Consider the following 15,962-nt stretch of genomic DNA (forward strand, 5'->3'; position numbering starts at 1 on the left):
GGGTAAGAACCAAAAATCCCAACTCTTTGTGGAAACTGGTTGCAAGAAACAACAAACCATCAAATGTTAATTGATACTCCATGGATGAGCTCATTACCCCTGGTCCATCTCTAGCCCCAAATGGAAGACAGGTTCATCAAGGGCCATGTATTCTCTTATAAATACCAGGTTTGAGTGTTAATTCATTCATTCAATATTGTTTTCAGCAGCACCCTTAGCTGCTCCCCATATATCCTCAGTGTCTGACTTCTGACTTGAGCGTCGGAAGGGCTATGCCAGGACACCCTAATGGCTCATGGCCCCCTCCTAACGATCTTAGTTGTGATTTCAGGCTCAGGGTAATTTCAAAACCTACGTCTGGACTAGTGATACTTGCTGGAATCGGACCCTAAATTTCCCGTGAGTATCATTAATCAATCGAACATGTCTATAATGCAGTATAAATTCTTAACTAATTCGTTAAATCAGGCTTGTAGACCTAAATCTTTCTCAAGTCTTTTAAACCAGCAAGGATTTTTATCTTCTTGATGTCCTAAATAGTATATGTTATAAATATCATGGATATTTATCTCTTCATGAAGTTGCAGGTTCTGTTCTATCATAAAGTTGGGTCCACAGTGCGGAGTGTTTTTAGCGTTTTCCCTATTCACATACTTTTTCCTGTTCTAATCTTCCTAACCTCATTTTTCCCAATTTCGAATCGTTTTGATTCACCTGCGTGTCATCTTTTATTTTTGGGTTACACTTATTTCGGTTCTTGAATGGGTAAACTCTGTCCCAGGTTTCTTGATATTTAAAACTATTGTGCCTTGTGCGTGCTTGTTTGGAAATATCCTTGATATTTTCCGAGGAAAGGAATAGGAATCAACTTTGGTGGAGAATTTTTGCTTTATTGCAGGTTGGTCCAACTTTGTTTTTCGTTTTAGTTATCAAGAAAAGCAGTATTTGATGTTTTCTTAAATGGGTCGGTTTTGGAATTCAGTTCTGGTTATAAATTCTGTTTATGATCACCAGTTTGTTCTAATTTACTTCTTTATTTAGTGGGTGCTTTGATTCAAGGTAAAGTTTGTTCAAGTGAATGAAAAAGATCTGATCTTGATATGTGGGGCTTCATATTTTATGATGACTTGTGAGGAATGGTTGAAGTTATCAACAAACTTGTCAATCTTCTTGAGCTTAAATTTAAAGATGAAGTTATAGAAAAAGTAGGTTGATATTGGAAAATAAGTAGTGAAGATGAAGAGAGGTAAAGATGAAGGAAAAATAATGGGGCCTATGTTTCCAAGGCTTCATGTGAATGATACAGAGAAAGGAGGGCCAAGAGCACCTCCAAGGAACAAGATGGCGCTCTATGAGCAGCTCAGCATCCCTTCTCAGAAATTCAGTCACACAGTTCTGCCCCATAATCGGAATGTTGCAGTGCCTTACTCGAGCCAGGTAATCTGTGAAATTTCAGTTTTTTTCGTGTTCTTTCTTATGAAACTTTATGTTTTTCTGTATGTTTAGCCTTTACCTCAAACTTTTATGTTTTTATTACTTGAATATACTTTGTCAGCATCATTATATTAGGTTTCCTTTTTTTTTTCTATGACATTTGTAATCTTTTATAGTACTTTGATATTTAATTATTGTTAGATTTAAGCCTAGATTGAGTTCATAATATTTGTGGTGGCTGATACTCCTGATTTTGTTATTGGACCACTGTAAAACTGCCTGCGTACATTTCGTTCTTTTGGCATCGGTTTTTCGGGGTGCAACAAAGGTTGATGTAACAAAGTTAAAACATAATTCGAAGTTCAAACTATGCTGTTGCTTTGAGCTTGAAATTTTGATATAATTTTATTTCTTTTCTATTTTTATTCGAGTCAGTTTGAGAGAAAGGAGGAGGTTAGAAATTTATCTCGTTTGTGGCAGCAGAGTGCTTATCTGATTTCTGAAAAAACTTGTGCTTCCAGGGTGGTGGAAATGAAAGGGGTGTTTTTTCCTCTGGCCATCAGCCTCCGAGACTAATGTTTGAGAAGCAATATAGCCAGTATTCTGATTTGAGCTCTCCTTTAACACGAATACAACTGAGGAAAAAATTGGATGAAGATGACTTTGCCGTTCCCATTTTCACAAATTCCAGGCTAAGTCAAGTAAATGACAGAGAAAAAGCAACTCCGTTCAATCCCTCTTATTTCAATCACTCATTGGAATTTTCGAAAGCAGCCAAGAATGGCGTATTTGGGCACTTACGACAAGAGTCTGTTGTTGGTCAGAATCAAATTGTTAAAGCTGTCTCAAGTTCATCAATAGTTGAGAAGACCGAGGAACCGCTGAAGCAAACTTATCCTTCGAGCCATGAACCAGGAAATAGTCATTCTAATCGTATCAACTTGCCAGAGCCTGCCGAAGCTCAACCTGCCAATGGAATCCATAGTGCTATTTCAAGGGAGTGTACATCAGCCTTAACTAAAAGCAAGTGTTCTATTTCATCAATTGCTATTCAGTCAGAAGATCAGAATATTTTACATGATGTTGCTAATGATGGAGAATCTAGAGAAGATGGGCCTTGTCGATTACTGCAAATGGAAAACTTGGACAGAAGTGAAAGTGTGTCTGAAACATTGGTTGTTGATGCCATATTTGGACTGGATATAACACCTGACGATGTTGTGGGCATAATAGGTCAGAGACACTTTTGGAAAGCAAGAAGAACTATTACAAAGTAAGTTTTATGCTTGCCATATCTTCTGAAAATTTGTTGCCATTCTTTTGATTTGTCCGAAAGTTTCACGTCATTTATTTGAAAACCGAATGGTATGGTCATAGAGTTGATTATTATTGAGATGTTGTGATCGACCATGGTTCTCTGGCATTTCAATTGCTTGTAGTCATTATGATATTGGGTGTGATATATTTTGAAGACTCATAATCTGTCTGCTGCTTTTATTTTTTCCTTTTTGAAAAAACACTTAAATGCCATTTGGATGAATTTGAAACTAGAGATTTGAAATTCAAATCCACTTGATAATGTATTTCAAATCCAAATTTTTTTAGTCATTATCAAATCCAAATTTTTCAATCCAAACTCAACCTTATCTTAGCATTTGGAGAAATAGATTTGAAATTCATGGATTTCGATTGTAGTTTTATTGTGAACAACGAAGATCAAATCTTAAATTCGTCTAACTTATCTATACATTAGTTATACAAAAAAAAAATGAATTTCACATGATACCATTATTGGTGAAACTGAAATTCATCCTAATTAACATGAGATACTATATAAACATGTAATCGGTGAATTTGAATTTTATGGTTTTACTTCTTTGATCCACAAAATTACATTTGAAATTCATATGCAAACCTTCCTGTCAATGGGGGATTGAAGAACAGTGGCTAAGGTGGTGACTAAAATGGTTTCAGAGGAGGGAACTATTTGTATTCTTAGAAATTTCACATAAAATTTTAATTTTTACCTTTTGAGCTGGGGCGACGGGTGCCCTCATCTGATGATGGATTCCTCGGCACATTGCCAATAGAAGTGGTGGTTTTGATTTAGTGATCTGTCGCATCTGAACCCCAATAATAGATTATTCTTGTAGTGGTTTGATGTATTCTTCGAAGTTTTTTTCTTTTTTTCGTTGCATTTTGACTATGACCACATTAATTCCATCTTTGATTTTCTGCTAAGCTTCATTGACTATCCCTTTCAGTTTTTGAGTAATCTTTTATCATTTGCAGCCAACAACGAGCTTTTGCGTGTCAAGTATTCGAGTTGCATAGATTGATAAAGGTGGGTGTGCCATTTAACTGTCTTGGGGTTTTCTTAGACGCAACTCAAATTTCATGCTTTATTTGCTGTTTATCAATATAATGCTACTCTGCTTAATTTTGTATCAGGTTCAGAAAGGTATGGCTTTATCACGTCATCTTCTCCTGGACGTTTCTTCTTCAGAAAAACCTATAGAACCCGTACCTTCGAAGAATCTCCAATTAGATAACCCCGGTGTGGCACTTCCAAATGTTTCCAAAGGTGAATCAGTGAAGCCAAGCCACAAGAACAAACTCCTGGTCCAACATTCCGTGGAGATACCCTCTATATCTGCTGCTCAAACTAGCAGAAACTCTCAAGCATCCATTAGTAGTCAATATACTCCCCCTGGATTGGGGGCTTTGAATCAAACTCAACCACATGGGCACCAGTGGTTGATCCCATTGATGTCTCCTTCCGAAGGACTTGTTTACAAGCCATACCCTGGAAATGGTTATGTTTACTCTGTTTATGGAGGATATAATGTCCCTTCGGGATCAAATCCAGGAACTGGTTGTTTTTCCACTCCCACATTTGGAATCCCGCTTCAACATCCAACATTCCCTTCCCCCGTTCCTCAAGGCTACTTCCCCCCCTACAGCATGCCAATCATGAGTACAGCATTTTCAGGCTCGTCTGTCGAGCAAACCAACGTCCCTGCTATGGCCCATCAACAAACCACCCGAGAAACAAATTCAACCATCCAACGTGATGCTAACATGGATGCATCCGAGGATATTGAAGTACAATGCAGCTCGTCCACCTTCCCAATCGAGCGACTGCAAGGCAGTGGCGGCATGAAATCAAAACACATGCTTCCGCTTTTTCCGCTCTCTCCAACTCCAACCATCAACGCCGCCCCTACCTCTAGCCCCCACCATCCTCAGCCGGAACACCCTCCAGCACAGGTCATTAAGGTCGTTCCTCACCATTCCAAGTCTGCTTCTGAATCTGCTGCAAGAATTTTTCAATCCATACAAGAGGAAAGATGGCGGTATGACTCTTCTTTGTGAGACTTTACTGTTTAGGACTTGGATTTTCGTTCATATTTCGTCTTCCTTGTTATCTTCGTATGGTGATGTTGATAGTTTTGGATATTTTACCGGCGTAATCAAGTGGTAATGAATGTGCGTTTTAATTTGATACAAGTACCTCCATATTTATTTCCGAAATTCATGTCACTTGATTTAAACACGACCTAGTTCGAAGCTGTTTTTCAGTTTCATGAACAAATTCTTGATCATCCTTTCACACATATACATGCAGATTAGATTGGTTTGCAAGTTATTTAGATTGTGTTTCAATCGAGTTATTTGAAATTAAAAATTAGAATCTGCATGAACTATTGTTATCGACTTCAGCTAGCATCGTTTAAAATCCGAGTCTCAAATGATTTAAATTAAATCCTTTCGTCCAAAAATAATCTTGTTAAAGTCTGGAAAGAACAGAGCCAATATCATGGAGCTAGTTTACAAGAATATGTAGTGAATTTTAGAGATAGTATGAACTAGCCAAATAAATGAGGGAAAAAAATATTATTTGGTATGTTGGTATGTTTTATTGCTTAAAAAATAAGATATAAAGCTCTAAAATATTAAATAATATTTAAATCATAAATATTTATCATCATTAATTCCAAGACAGAGAAATTTGGAACAAATCCAAATGTATATTTGCCAATGTAGGCAGCTTTAATGTCCACAACCTATGCCATTGCTGCCGATGATATGAAACTTTGAGTAACTAATATTTGTCTCTGAAAAATATAGTAAATTTTTTTCTTAAAAAGATCCCTTCTTCATAGCATCCTGAATTCATAAAATACACCGATTTTGATCAAAATACTGCAGAACAACGGGTCTCTTGATATTGGCGAACAAATATGGTAAGAACTTTCAATAGAAAAATCAAAGACAGCAGCATCCTTTCAGGCGTCTCAACGATCTCCTATGTTGCTCGAGAATTTCTCAGTTAGCTCTTAAGGCACATGTTGGTCTCAACAAGTTTCGTTCGAGTTTTCTTCGTCTTTTTTTTTTACTTTATTTATATTCTTTAAACCTAAAACATTCAAAAAATTCCAACATTAATGTCCACTCTAAACACATTGAAAAATCATATGGATCCATATTGAAAAATGGGTTTTTGAATTTGAAGCCATACAGCTTTTAAATAAAAGTTATATATGAAACGTGGAGTGGTTTTGATCCGTTTTTGTGAAATGGTCTTATACTACAATTTCATGAGATTGACCTCCTATTTGACTCACCTATAAAAAATATTACTTTTTATATATAAAAAAATATTTAATATTATAAATATGAACAAAGTTGATATGTATCACGGATTTTACCTACTATTATAAGATATGATAGATATATAAATTTAGATAGAGTAGGTCTCATGTGCGACCGTCTCACGGATGATAATCTGTGAGACGAGTCAACCCTACTCATATTCACAATAAAAAGTAATACTTTTAGCATAAAAAGTAATACTTTTGTATGGGTGACCCAAATAAGAGATCCGTCTCACAGATACGACCCGTGAGATCGTCTCACACAAGTTTTTGCCATTTAGATAGGAGTGTAGGCATAATTGATCTGTAAATCTATAAAGAATGTTATCGATCTTAAATCAGAGTTACTACAAAATTTTCACCCGCAGATATAAGTACCTCTACAAAAGTGATGATAGATTTAATTTTGCACAAATTCATGAAGAAAAAAATTCACGAATAATTCTATAACGGTTGCGAATACTCTTTTAAGTTTCGTTGGCTTCTATTTCATATTATTATTATTATTATTATTATTATTATTATTTTACAATAGATTGTATTCCATATATTTGTTCCGATCTATCAAAATCGGACCGATCAATTCGATTAAGAACCGATAATGGATATGTCTGAATCTCGTCCAAAATATATTTTAGTACATTAGACATTGAAAATATATATATTTTTTACTATTTGTATATACATTTAAGATATTTATAGAATTAAAATATATTAATATTTTATATAATATAATATATTTGATAGATTGAAACGTCATTTTAAAATAGATCGATTCGATCAATGATGAAAATATTAGTTTCAAGTGTATATCGAATTACACGTGTATATATATATATATACACACACATGTGTGTGTGGGGTGTATAGTAGCAATGAGTAGGGTTCTGTGGTGGGAATGGATAAGAATAGAGGAGAAAGATGCCTTGTCAATCCAAGTTCCAACTCACTCAAAATAAATCTTTAATTAAAGTTTGGATAAACCTCAACGTGGGGTCCTATGATTTGTGGGCCGTCGATTTCTCATCTTTAGTTCCAACACTTGAGCAGCCACTCAACCATGATTGAAACTCCCCACCTTCCCCCCTTTTATTATTATTATTATTGAATAGGTCTCTTATATCACGATTCTTTTTCTTTTTTGTGAGACGTATCAATCCTATCGATATTCACGAATAAAAAATAATATTCATAGCAAAAATAATAATTTTTCTTTCATAGATGACTTAAATAAAAAATATGTCTCACAAAACACGCCTCGTAAGACCGTCTCACACAAATTTGTCATTATTAGTATTATTATATATAGTGGTTAATTAAATAATTATTATGTAGAATATATTATATTTTACGTGAATTATTAAATTAAATGTACCACGCACTAGTCATTCTCGTAAAAAAAATGTTCAAAATACAAATTAACCTATGAATTAATTCAAATGGAAAAAGGGAAAAAAATAAAGGGAATAAATGACACCGAATTTAATTGGATAAGTAGATTATTCAAACTCCACGTGTATAAAATTTACAAAAATCTGCAAAATTCATGTTGCCGAATACTTCAAACCCGACCCAAATACCCGTATTTACAAACAGCTTGAATGAAGTCAAGTCAAAAGAAACATATTTACATGCAACAAAATCCAACCCGACTTGCTCACTCAGTCACGGATTCTGGAACCAACGTGTCGGATCGACCCGATCCAACGAATTCTCTTTGCTCAGTTTGGCGTAGATTCTCTCTCGCAGCTCTCTTCCCGATTCCACTCGCTCCATCACTGGTTCTTCCCATATGTCGAAAGGGGTGGGGATCCGTGGCCGGATCGGAGTTGTTGGTGGGCTCATGAATCCGACCCGAGTGCTGTTCGGGCTCCGGGGAGATCCGAACTCGGAACCTAATTGAATACCCCACGATGGTGACCGCCCCATCCCAATGCCAAGATTCGGTTTGCCAATCTGCAGACAGCGAACCGATTCAGTGAGTTGACTCAGTGCTGCTACGCTTGGCGACAGCGGCGGAGATAAAGTCATCGGAGTCTGCGGCAGGGAGCACGGAGCCGATTTCGGAGAATAACCCAAGGGACAGTTATCGGGTTGACCTACCCGGCCTGGAGAAGAGTCCGGGCTAGAGTGTGGCAGAACCCGGAGCTGATCGGGTGTATGAGCGAAGAAACAAACGCGCCGCCGGCAATGGGTCCCATCCTTGCAGGGCTCCGTACGGTAGCGGGCCGGATGAAGCCAGCACTCGAACACGCCGTGTGCGTATTCACAGCCGTCGCCTCTCCTACACGCCCCCTTCCTGAAATCCGGGCACGCGCTCCCAGAATAATGGTACTTCCAGGGGTCCCGGCGGCGAGCCTTCTCCCCGGGATGCGCGAACGGGCACTCCGTCCAGTCATGCGGCCTCGAGCGCGTGCATTTCTTCACCTTAAACTCGAACATCCGGAAATTATCGCAGGAGAACGCGTCCACCGGGAAGTCAAAATCATCGGAATCTCCATATTCTTCCGCCACGGCGTCCTCCTTGTTGGAGGGCAGGTAGCGCTGCAGAGCCGCCAAAGCTTTCTCGTATTGCGAAGCATCAACATTTGGCGTAACAGGGGTGTGAACAAGGGCCGCCGGATCTTCGGCGAAATGGTGATCACATGAAGGGATTTGAACGGTAGGATGGAGGCGAACTCGATCTCCGATCATCATCATCATCATCATCATCACATATCGGTGCGGTAATCTATTGGAATGGCACTGCCGCCATGGATTTGCATGCGAAGTGGTTGTGATGAATATAAAGTGGTTTTCTAACCATGGTTAGAAGTTCAAGGTAACCATGGTTGCGTTAAAATATCTATTTACTCTATGTTTAGGTATAGTTTAGCTTAGCCTACCTTCCCCTCTTTGCCGCACCATGTTTTCTGTTTTGTTACTAATCTTTATCTATTCTTTCAAAAAAAAAATTATATGGTTTTTTAGTTCAAATACTTTATATTTTAACACCATCTAAAAACCTTAGAATGAGTCTTATGTAAGACCGTCTCACGGATCATAATTCGTGAGACTGATCAACTCTACTTATATTCACAATAAAAAGTAATATTCTCAGCATGAAAAGTAATACTTTTCATGAGTGACCCAAATAAGAGATCCGTCTCACAAATATGACTCGTGAGATCGTCTCACACAAGTTTTTACCAAAACTCTATTGCTTTTATATATATTATTATATCTTAAAATATGTCATACTTTAATAAATAACACGTATTCGAGACGGATCGATCTAATTCATATCGATAGTACATAAAAAGTAAATAATGATACAGACGACCACGAGATTTTTAAATAATAATTTCTTTCCGTAAATTCAAAATTACAAACCATAAAAACCCATTGAATGACATCCTATTCTTTCCGGGTAAGGAGATGACTTTCAAATCTGTACATTTAATTATCATAAACACTTTTCTGTCGGCTTTTTTATGGCTTGTTTACTATGATTATTATTATATAGTTTTTTTGATAAAAATAAAAGGATTTGGCCGACATGATTTTCCATCAAATTTTGATAATTGATCCTACAAATTAATAAGATAATACACTTCTCCGGCACGAATTTGCCCACCTACTCCATACTCTCATCGGTCGTGACTCCATTCTTGACTTTGAGGATGCCATGAATTTTCGAGGGCCCCAATCCAGGACTTGTTTGTTTGGTTCCCCAACCATATTCATATCTCCCATATTTTATTCAATTTCTTCTTCAAATCTTAAAAATTTAATGCCTTTGATTCGTACTTCAATATATAGATTTTTTGTGATACGATTTTACATATCTATATTTATGAGATTAATTGATCTGATTCATATATGTAGTGAAAAATAATTGAGTCGGGTCAAATATTCATCTCACAATATTGATATGTAAAACGATCTCACGTGAATTTGTGTGTACTTAAATTTATGTTATTCGGATTCTGATTGATATGTAAAATTTATTCATAAGTTGGGATAAGTGAACTATATCAGTTCATATATGGTTTTTTTTTGTTGCTATGACTGTCTTATGAAAAATAATAATAACTAGTATATTGATGCACGAATTGCGTGCTTATACAATATTTTTTTATAATTCATTAGAATTATATTTAAATGAAAATCAAAATGTAATTATAAAAAATAGAGAGGGAGGGATTACACTTCAATTTTGATAAATAAAAAAAACAATTTTGGTGAATTCGTCCATAATGGAGGGACGAAATTGAATATACATATTTTGGTGTCTTTGACGGTTTCTATCGTATTCTCAATTTTAATAAAACAGAATAGATAAAATGAAAAAAGAATTATAATTTTCGGTGGAGTATAGCAAACTTGATCGAACTATATTTATCTTTTATTTCCTTGAAAATAAGATTTATTTCCTAGCCAGTGAGAGACTTTATGCTAGAGTTGATTTCGAATCTTTTATATTTTTGCGAGCAACTATTTTTTTTTAAATGATATTGGAATATTATTTTATATATATTTAATTGCATAATTAACGCCTATATTTTGTCATATTAGCTAATGAAATTGTAAGCATAAACGCAAGCAACAAGAGATCGAGTGTTATTTTTTTAGTCAAAAACTTGTGTGAGATGGTCTCACGTGTCGTATTTTGTGGGATCGACCTCTTATTTGGGTCATCCCTGAAAAAATAGTAATTTTTATTGTGAATATCGGTAGGGTTGACATGTCTCACAAATAAAGATTCGTGAGACCGTCTCAGAAGAGACCTGATCTTTTTTTTTATATAATGAAATATGATTATTAATGTAATAACAATATATACCATTAATTCCTAGGTGACCTAGTTAATTAATAGCATATTGTCAAATTATAAAGTTGATTTAAGTACAATTTGATTTTTGTATACGTACAATATGTATGTTTAATATTTTGGTTCTAATATTTCGAATTTTATTTAATAATGACTACTAAAATTGGATTTTTTTTTCTTTTTTGTTTCTTTTTTAAAAAGACATAAACAAAAATTTTTATAAGATCATCTTACGAATCAATTTTATGATACATATATTCAATCTCACCCAACTCATTATATTAATTTTAATTTTGAAAATATTATTTTTTATTATAAATATACATAATATAAATCCATGATGACACGAGGGCTTACTAAAAATAATTTACCCCAAAAAATGGCCGTGAGGGTGTACGGATGTACCTGATGCTGCCGTTTGGGGATTTGAGCAATGGAGAATCACGCTATACTCACCTGCAAGTCACGCCAAAGTAAATGACATGACTCCGGGACCCATCCGATTCAATTGGTGAAATTCTGGCCGCACGATCAGTTTGACTAAAAGCATTTACTCATTCTATTGAATTAAAAAATTTATAGTGTCATTTTTTTTCTTTCATTTTCTCTTTTAAAAAATATGATTTATTATATATATTATAATATGGAAGATTTTCTGATATTTAATTCGATCAAAAATAAATATCATTCATGTCAAAAAATAAAAATAAAAATGATCTTTTGCTAAAGAGATGGAAAGATGTGGCTGCATATCCTTTTCTTCGTATGAGGATGATACACAATCTGAAAATTGAGGCGTTTTTTCGATGTTCGAGTTAAAAATACGTTATTTTTTGCTGTAGTAGTTAGCAGACAACAACAATATACACAAAGTATTTCGATTGTATATAGAGTAATATGATATATATCTCGTAATTAAATATCATGATACAAATTGGATCAAAATCAAACTTTGAAACCTTAATAATACTTAAGAACAGCTACGAATAACCTTCCGGTTCACTTTAAATCATCTCTTTACCTTCTTCACTCTTGATAGCTTATGCGCTTCAAGGCATGATTTTATGCAATTGAGAATAATTAAATCAAGCATTTAGTACGATTTATATATCTTTTCTTGCCCTTAATTCAAACATTATTTTTCTTAAAGCAAAAACTTATGTGAGACGATATCACGGATCGTATTTGTGAGATAGATCTCTTATTTCGATCATCCATAAAAAAATATTACTTTTATTGTGAATACCGGTAGGGTTGACCCGTCTCACAGATTAAGATCCGTGAGATGGTCTCAGATCCATTCATTTCCTAAATGCTTGTTACACACACACACATATATATATATTCAAGAATTTAGGAAGTGTAATATTAACATATATTTTATATATATTTTCAAGAATTTATGAAGTGTAACATTAACGTGCAGTTGAGAAAGTAGGTGGAATGTACTGAATTGAAAGCACTCACGAGATAAACGTGTTCCCCCTACACAAACATATCTGCCTAGCTTCCATTGCTACACGACGAATTCTTATGTTGCTTTTCATTTTTATTCACTGTTAAAGAAAATATTATCTTAAATTACAAGATATAATTTATCTTTTGAAATAATTATTAAATTTAACTTCTTTATAGATAATATTTCATGAGATATTGAATTAATGGTTTTACCTTTCTAGATATGATATTTTTGATTTTTAAGATATGGTGGTACTGATTTAAAAAAGAGATTGTTTTAATAAAATTATTGATTTCTATATCTTGTAGATTTCTTTGAAAATGAATCCTAGAAGATGAGACAACTATAAATAAAGGAAGCGAGTTAAGGACATAGAGCGATCGTTCCTTTTGGTGCTTAAATTCTATTGCTCTCAAGACCGTTTTGTTTTTTTACTCTTCACTAGGAAGTTTTCGTTGTTGCATATCGTATGCACTTTGTACGTCCTGGATTTCAGAGAAAAACATTTTACAAAGACGTTACTGTTTTGAAGAGTGGTGTTTCACGTGTTGTCGTGATTGTTGGAGACATATGCAGACTGTTAGAATTTTAGGGCCATAAATGTAATTATAAATGTTTATATGTCATCAATTAAATAAGTCATAAACTTATGTGGTTTAATTTGGAATAAGAATTGATTTGAGGACTTAAATGTCATGATATTTAAGTGTGGATACCATATATGATATTTCTGATTTGTTGAGGGACCAAATTAGAAATAGTGAAGTTTTGTTTTAATTATAAAATGGGTTATGGTCCCAATTTTGCAGAACAACGTATCGTTCTGTTTCCCATCAACAGAACTCTTTAGTTTTTGGGAGAAAACTGCAAGATTGAAGATCATCACCGAAAATTGACTGCAAACTCATGGATTCCGGTACGTTTCCGCAATTATGATTAATATGTATGTTATTTCTTGAGAATTGAATAGTATTTGGGAATTGTATATTGAGATATGAAACCCAATTGATTTCTTCAATTGGTATCAGAGCTCTCTATTTCAAATTCTTAAGAAATTATATTGCTCTTGTTTTATTGATTCGGTTTTGCTTCGGTGTATATATTTACGTTCATGAATTTCACCGAACCTATCACCGAATTCTGGAAATTATAATTATAATTTCTATTACAATTAATCTGATTATCTTCGCCGATCATGCGATGACATTTTTTTTTTGGCGTAATCATGGACTCTCAGATCGGTGATTTGTTTTTTTTCCCCCTTTCCTTTCAATATTATGTTGATTGGTCGACAAATATCGATAAATCTATATCTTTCTCTTACTTACATGATTTCGGTATTTTACATTAAAGATTTTCTCTGATTCATGGTTTGTGCGGTGATTGTATACAAATATTATTTTATTTGTTTCTTTCCAAAATTAAGTAAATCAGTGCATAATTATTAAGGGAACAGTCGGTGGAAACAATTTTTTTTCTTCCAAATATATATTGAATCGGTTAATGACATGATTATGTGATCAAATTTTGTTTTCCTTCAAAACGAAATTGAATCGGCGTGTCGGTTGGAAAATCATTGGTTTGATTGTTTAACTTCAATTCCAAATCTCCTGATTACGGTTTTGTGATAACCGCCCTTATTTATCACAGTATTTGATTAAACTTTTGTTCAGGTTGAATATCATGGTTCTTTGATATTTAATTTTTCAAATAAATTAGGTTTCAATTATATGTCACCAAAGTGATTTACTATAATTGTAATTTAATTTTTATTTGAAGTATTAAGATATATTTTTAAGTTTTTTTTAAAATAAAGTGCAAATGAGTATATTTATATGAGTGTTAATCGACCCAAAGGAAGATTTATACTTGACAAAATGATTCATTTGCTTGTGATAATAAACATGTAACAATTATGAGGTTTTAGTTGTTTATTTTTGTGAAAATAATAAATCTATCCAAAGATAGGTTTCTTGTTTGTCATACATTATTGTTAATGTTTGATTATTGCAACAAGAGTACCACTTGCATATAATATTATTGTCCAAAGATTTTAATATTGATATTGCACTAGGTATCTTGAGATGGGATTTGCCATTTATTTTAATTTGTTTGAGATGAGCATGTTATTTATGCTATTATTTTTATGTTCTCTTTTCAGCAAAAGTTGCTACTATATCTGCTAATCTAAGTTCAGTGCCGATCCTTAATGGGACAAATTTTAAGGATTGGAAGGAGAACATTCTTATTGTTCTTGGCTGCATGGATCTAGATCTTGCGATCACGACAGAGCAACCTACCGCTCTTACGGATTCTAGTTCCTCTGAACAGAGGGCTATATGTGAGAGGTGGGATCGCTCTAACCGCATGAGTCTTATGATCATCAAACGCGGCATACCTGAGGCTTTTAGAGGTGCGGTGTCCGACAGTGTCACCAAAGCTAAGGATTATCTCGATGAGATTGAGAAGCGCTTTGCCAAAAGCGATAAGGCAGAAACAAGCACGATTCTGAAGAGCTTGATTTCCATGAAGTATAAAGGCAAGAGAAATATCCGAGAATATATTATGGAAATGTCCCACCTTGCATCACAGTTGAAGGCACTTAAGCTTGAATTGTCGGAAGACATGCTTGTTAATTTAGTGCTTATTTCTCTCCCAAACCAGTTTAATCAGTTTAAGATCAGTTATAACTGCCAAAAGGAGAAATGGTCTCTTAATGAGCTCATTTCATATTGTGTTCAAGAGGAAGAGAGGTTAAAGCAAGACAAGACTGAAAGTGCCCATTTGGCAAGCACCTCTAAAGACAAGGGCAAGAAAATAATGAATGGGGCTGCTAAAGGTCCATATGCAAAGAAACAAAAGCAAGATAAGGACAAAAAAGGTTGTTTCTTCTGTGATAAGGATGATCATGTCAAGAAAGATTGTCCTAAGTACCATGCATGGCGTGCAAAGAAAGGTACATTTTCAAGTTTGGTATGTTCTGAAGTAAATTTAGCTTCAGTACCAAGAAACACTTGGTGGTTAGATTCCGGTGCTACTACTAATATAAGTGTTTCAATGCAGGGTTTCTTGAGCTACCGAAAGCCAAATAATGCTGAAAGATGCATTTATGTAGGTGATGGCAAGTCGGTCGAAGTGGAAGCAATAGGGCATTTTAGATTGTTATTAAGTACTGGTTATTATTTGGATTTAATAGATACTTTTGTTGTACCATCGTTTAGACAGAATTTAATTTCTGTTTCTAGTTTGGACAAATTAGGATATTGTTGTTCATTTGGAAACAATATGTTTAGGTTATCTATTAATTCTAATGTTGTTGGAACTGGTTCACTTATAATTTATGACAATCTATATATGCTTGATACAAATGCTTCTTATATTGAAACCCTAAATGTGGAATCACGTGGTACTAAGCGTAAATTTAATAATGAAAACTCTGGTGCATTATGGCACAAGCGATTAGGACACATCTCTAGAAATAGAGTTGAACGACTTGTATCAGATGGAATTTTGAACTCCATTGATTTTATAGACTTAAACAATTGTGTTGAATGCATCAAAGGCAAACATACCAAAAGAAAGAAAGAGGGTGCATATA

At 34.5% G+C, this 15,962-nt stretch overlaps 3 protein-coding genes across 3 annotated transcripts; 2 read left to right on the forward strand and 1 right to left on the reverse strand.

The window, feature by feature from the left end:
• The first annotated feature begins 549 nt into the window (after positions 1-549).
• Positions 550-5,039, forward strand: LOC140806975 (protein HEADING DATE 3B-like). The gene is made up of 5 exons (XM_073163563.1): positions 550-898; positions 1,042-1,437; positions 1,956-2,707; positions 3,727-3,778; positions 3,886-5,039. The coding sequence occupies exons 2-5, from the start codon at positions 1,237-1,239 to the stop codon at positions 4,807-4,809; spliced, it is 1,929 nt and encodes a 642-aa protein (XP_073019664.1). The 5' UTR covers positions 550-898; positions 1,042-1,236; the 3' UTR covers positions 4,810-5,039.
• Positions 5,040-7,563: 2,524 nt separating this feature from the next.
• On the reverse strand, positions 7,564-8,861 carry LOC140807620 (zinc finger CCCH domain-containing protein 23-like). Its single transcript, XM_073164560.1, has one exon. It carries the CDS (start codon positions 8,802-8,804, stop codon positions 7,758-7,760), a length of 1,047 nt encoding a protein of 348 aa, XP_073020661.1. The 5' UTR covers positions 8,805-8,861; the 3' UTR covers positions 7,564-7,757.
• A 5,402-nt stretch (positions 8,862-14,263) lies between these two features.
• Positions 14,264-15,546, forward strand: LOC140807748 (uncharacterized). The gene is made up of 2 exons (XM_073164709.1): positions 14,264-15,320; positions 15,428-15,546. Exons 1-2 carry the CDS (start codon positions 14,627-14,629, stop codon positions 15,454-15,456), a joined length of 723 nt encoding a protein of 240 aa, XP_073020810.1. The 5' UTR covers positions 14,264-14,626; the 3' UTR covers positions 15,457-15,546.
• The last annotated feature ends 416 nt before the right edge of the window (positions 15,547-15,962 follow it).

This window comes from Primulina eburnea, chromosome 12 (assembly GCF_022965805.1).
Source record: "Primulina eburnea isolate SZY01 chromosome 12, ASM2296580v1, whole genome shotgun sequence".
In the NCBI taxonomy this organism is placed as follows: domain Eukaryota; kingdom Viridiplantae; phylum Streptophyta; class Magnoliopsida; order Lamiales; family Gesneriaceae; genus Primulina; species Primulina eburnea.